Source organism: Myotis brandtii, unplaced genomic scaffold, assembly GCF_000412655.1.
Source record: "Myotis brandtii unplaced genomic scaffold, ASM41265v1 scaffold103, whole genome shotgun sequence".
NCBI classification, from domain to species: domain Eukaryota; kingdom Metazoa; phylum Chordata; class Mammalia; order Chiroptera; family Vespertilionidae; genus Myotis; species Myotis brandtii.
The window spans coordinates 1,281,786-1,285,310 of NW_005353460.1; the positions used below are offsets into that span (position 1 = coordinate 1,281,786).

The 3,525-nt window shown below is 53.6% G+C and overlaps 1 protein-coding gene across 1 annotated transcript in view; it reads left to right on the forward strand.

The window, feature by feature from the left end:
* ZNF703 (zinc finger protein 703) overlaps positions 1-1,542 on the forward strand; it is a gene marked incomplete at its 5' end in the record, with an annotated part of 3,846 nt that extends 2,304 nt beyond the window's left edge. Inside the window, 1 exon segment of the mRNA XM_005856503.2 lies at positions 2-1,542. Coding sequence (XP_005856565.1) covers positions 2-229 — 228 coding nt within the window.
* Between the last annotated feature and the right edge of the window lie 1,983 nt (positions 1,543-3,525).

Sequence of the window (3,525 nt, forward strand, 5' to 3'; positions counted from 1 at the left end):
CTGCCACCTGCACCTCCCCCCGCCCTCCGCCCCGGGCAGCCCCGGATCGCTGTCCTTGCGGAGTCCACACACTTTGGGGCTAAGCCGGTACCACCCCTACGGCAAGAGCCACCTATCCACAGCTGGGGGCCTGGCCATGCCGTCCCTCCCCACAGCCGGACCCTACTACTCGCCATATGCGCTGTACGGACAGAGACTAGCCTCAGCCTCGGCACTTGGATACCAGTAACTACAGCTCTTCCTCCCACCCGCTCCCTGACCCTCCCCCAGCCTCCTGGCCTGGCCGCTGCAACCTCCACTACTGCTTGTCCTGCCAGATGTCCCCGCCCATGCCCTCCCCACTGGACTGTGTATTTATTTACTATAATGTTAGCTTACAAGCTGGGAATATAAGTGCATTAACGGCCCACACGAGTCAATGGTATGCAAAAAGTCTGTGTTTTCCCCAAATAATATTAATCACACAAGTAACTACATGCTCCCCGTCCCACTTCCTTTATTTTTTCCTTTTCTTAGATATGTTTTAATTTGTTTTCCTTTTGCTTTTTTTTTTTTTTTTTTTTTTTTTTGGTTTGGTCTTAGGGGAAGAAGGAGAGTTGGGGTTCTGGGGTTCTTCTCTTTGTTTTGTTCTCCCTTCCTGGGGAGTTTCTTGCATGCTTCTTAACCATTAAAACTACATTTCCCCCTTTTCCCTTCATTCCCTCATTTTCTTCCATTTGAGGTTCTGTTTTTACCTTTGTACCAGAAACAGAGAGGAGATATTTTTTGTAGCGTATTTGGAGGGTGCGGGGAGGGGCCTTCGTGGCAGGAGGTCTTGCCTCTGTTGACCCAGAACTCTACTCTGTGACTTCTCCCCTGCAGCCCTCTCCTCCCAGGGTCCCTGGTCTTTGCCCTGGCCCCCTAAATTAGAGCCTTTCTTCCCTACCTTGCTCTGCGTACGGAGAGCCCTGAGAGAGGGACCCCAGTGGCCTTGGACAGAGCCCTTCTGCTTCCAGACTCTTCTGACCCCAAACACTGCCCGCTGGGTAGGAAGGAGGGGAGTGGTCCTATAGGGCTCATTTTATTCAATTAAAAGTCCTAGAAGGCCTTGCCGGCATGAAACTTTGCTTTTTATATTTTGCAAAGTGCTTTTATAGTCATTGTTTTTCTCTCTGTTATTGGGGCAGTGGTCCCTCTCCTGGCAGTAGGGGGTGGCGTCAGCGATCCTTGCTAGATCCCTCCAAAGCAGACCAGTGGCACTATCAGCGGGCAGTACAACCTTTTAGCTCCGTTGGGGGAAGGTTGGACGGTAAAGGAGCATACAGATCGCAATAGCCCCCCTTCATCCCTTCCCAGGCTTGTCCCAACAGATTCCCCAAAGCTGGGGGCTTCCTTGGGCTCCCTCGGTGACTGGGATTGAAGACTTGGGCCCTGGTCTTCTCCCCACACCGTCCCTTCTCTTATGCAGCATTGTGGGGAGGCTGCGGGGCCTCTCTGGGATGAATAGAGCTCTCCCTTGGTAAGACTTATTTTGTTAATAAATGAAATACTTGGCTATATTCACACCGTGGTGTGTTTCTCTCTTGCCTCATCCACCACCCCACTTCCAGATACCCAAGCAGATGCCCTTCTTTTATTCTTGTTTAAAATACCTTACGGTTTCCTTCTCATGTTTCTGGTCAATGACAAGTTTAATGTCTTTCCTTGAGAAAAGGGGGAGAAAAAAACTGCCAGCGCATTACAAATTACATAAAACCACCTTTATTTTTTTTCCACTTGGTTATTTACTTTCCAGCCTCACTTCAAAGGCCTTAACATTTCCTGGGGACAGGGTGGAGAGTGTGTACATGTGGATTTTCCTCTGGACCTAGATTCGAGGTAAGAGGGGCTGTGAGGGAACCAGCCCCGAGACTCAGGCCTCAGGGTGAGCAAAGACGACGTGCCTCTGGCGCCACCTGGTGGCGGGCAGCTCCTGGCGCCTGCCCCGACGGCACCGTAGGCGCTTCCCACTCTAAAGGCGAGGGTTTCCTCTTTGCTGACAAAGCCTTTATACACCTGAAACCGAAGGGTAAACGCACCTGCTGACGGGGGCGCTTCGCAAGGCTTGGAGGCTCCCTAATGCCCGCGCCGGGTAGCTCATCCCAGTTATGTGCGCTCCCAGAGACTCCTCCACGGGGGTTGGGTTTTGCTGAGAAGTCGGGGCGATTACTCGGGACCTTGAAATCACTCTGGGTCCTTGTTTTCTTGATCTCGCACGACTGACACTGACTTCGTCCTCGGGCAGGCGAGGGTGGGGTGCTGTTTATCAGGATGGTGGGAGGGGGCCACCTCCCACTGCGCAGGGAGTCCCCGAGGCCGGAGGAGAGGACGCGCGGCTGCGGGGGAAGGCGGGGCCTGAGCCACGGCCTCTCTGGGGCTAACTCTTTCCGGGGCCGAGCCGGGGACGCCCGCCGAGGCCCCCAGCGCAGGTTGCAGGTTCCGGCTGGCGGACCCCTGGCGCTCAGCACCGCCGGCCGGGGTCACCTGTTGAATGCACTTCACCATGGCCTGCCTCGCCCCCTCCTGGCCGCACTCCTCCCCGCCGGCACCGCGCGGCCTGGGGGTCTGTTGCTGCTGTGATGGTGTTTTGCGTTGCTTTTCCTGAGGCATGAGATGTATTGGGGCAGTTCGTGCTCCACTGTGCGCTTCTGAAACATCTGCAGACCCGAGGTCAAGTGCGGAAGGGATGGGAGGGGTGCTGGAGAATATGGCAGCGCGGGCCTCGGCCTCATTGGGCGCCATCCCCTCCGTACTTGGCAGAACCTCGGCACGAGATGTTTTTGTAGAGTTTGGGGTTTGGAGGGAGGTTGCACCTGTATCTTTGTTTCTGGGAAAAATTCCTTCATTAGTCAAGAGAACCTCAGCCTTCTTCTGCAGGAACTATGGGTGCTGGACACCCTAAGACCCTAAGCGTGTCGCTGGAGAGGGACCAGGGCTGCTGGCATCACTGGCATCAGGGAAATGCTGACTGGCACTGGAGAAGTCACCCACCACCACCACCACCACCAGCTCAGGCTCCTCCTGGGGAATCGCTGTTACCGGATTTCTCAGAGTTCAAATTGGCCTGAATCTGTAAGAGACTTGAAGTGTAGTGACTTGCTTTAATTTTCCTTTTTCTCTGTTGTGTTTGCTGTAGGTGTTTTCCCACCTTCCTTTTCTCTCAAGTCCCCCCTCTTTCCTTCAGTGCCTTTTTTTTTTTTTTGTCCTTAAATGTGTTTTTATTGACTTCAGAGAGAGGAAGGGAGAGGGAGAGAGAGATTGAAACATCAATGATGAGAATCACTGATCGGCTGCCTCCTGCACACCCCCTACTGGGGATAGAGCCTGAAAACCCAGGCATGTGCCCTGACAGGGGAATCAAACTGCGACCTCCTGGTTCATGGGTGGATGCTCACTGGGCCACACCAGCCCAGCTCCTTCAGTACCTTTTAAATTCCTATTAAAACCACTGGAAATTGCTCCCTCTGCAGGGGGACTTAAACTTTCTCTTTCTTAAACTTTCTGGTC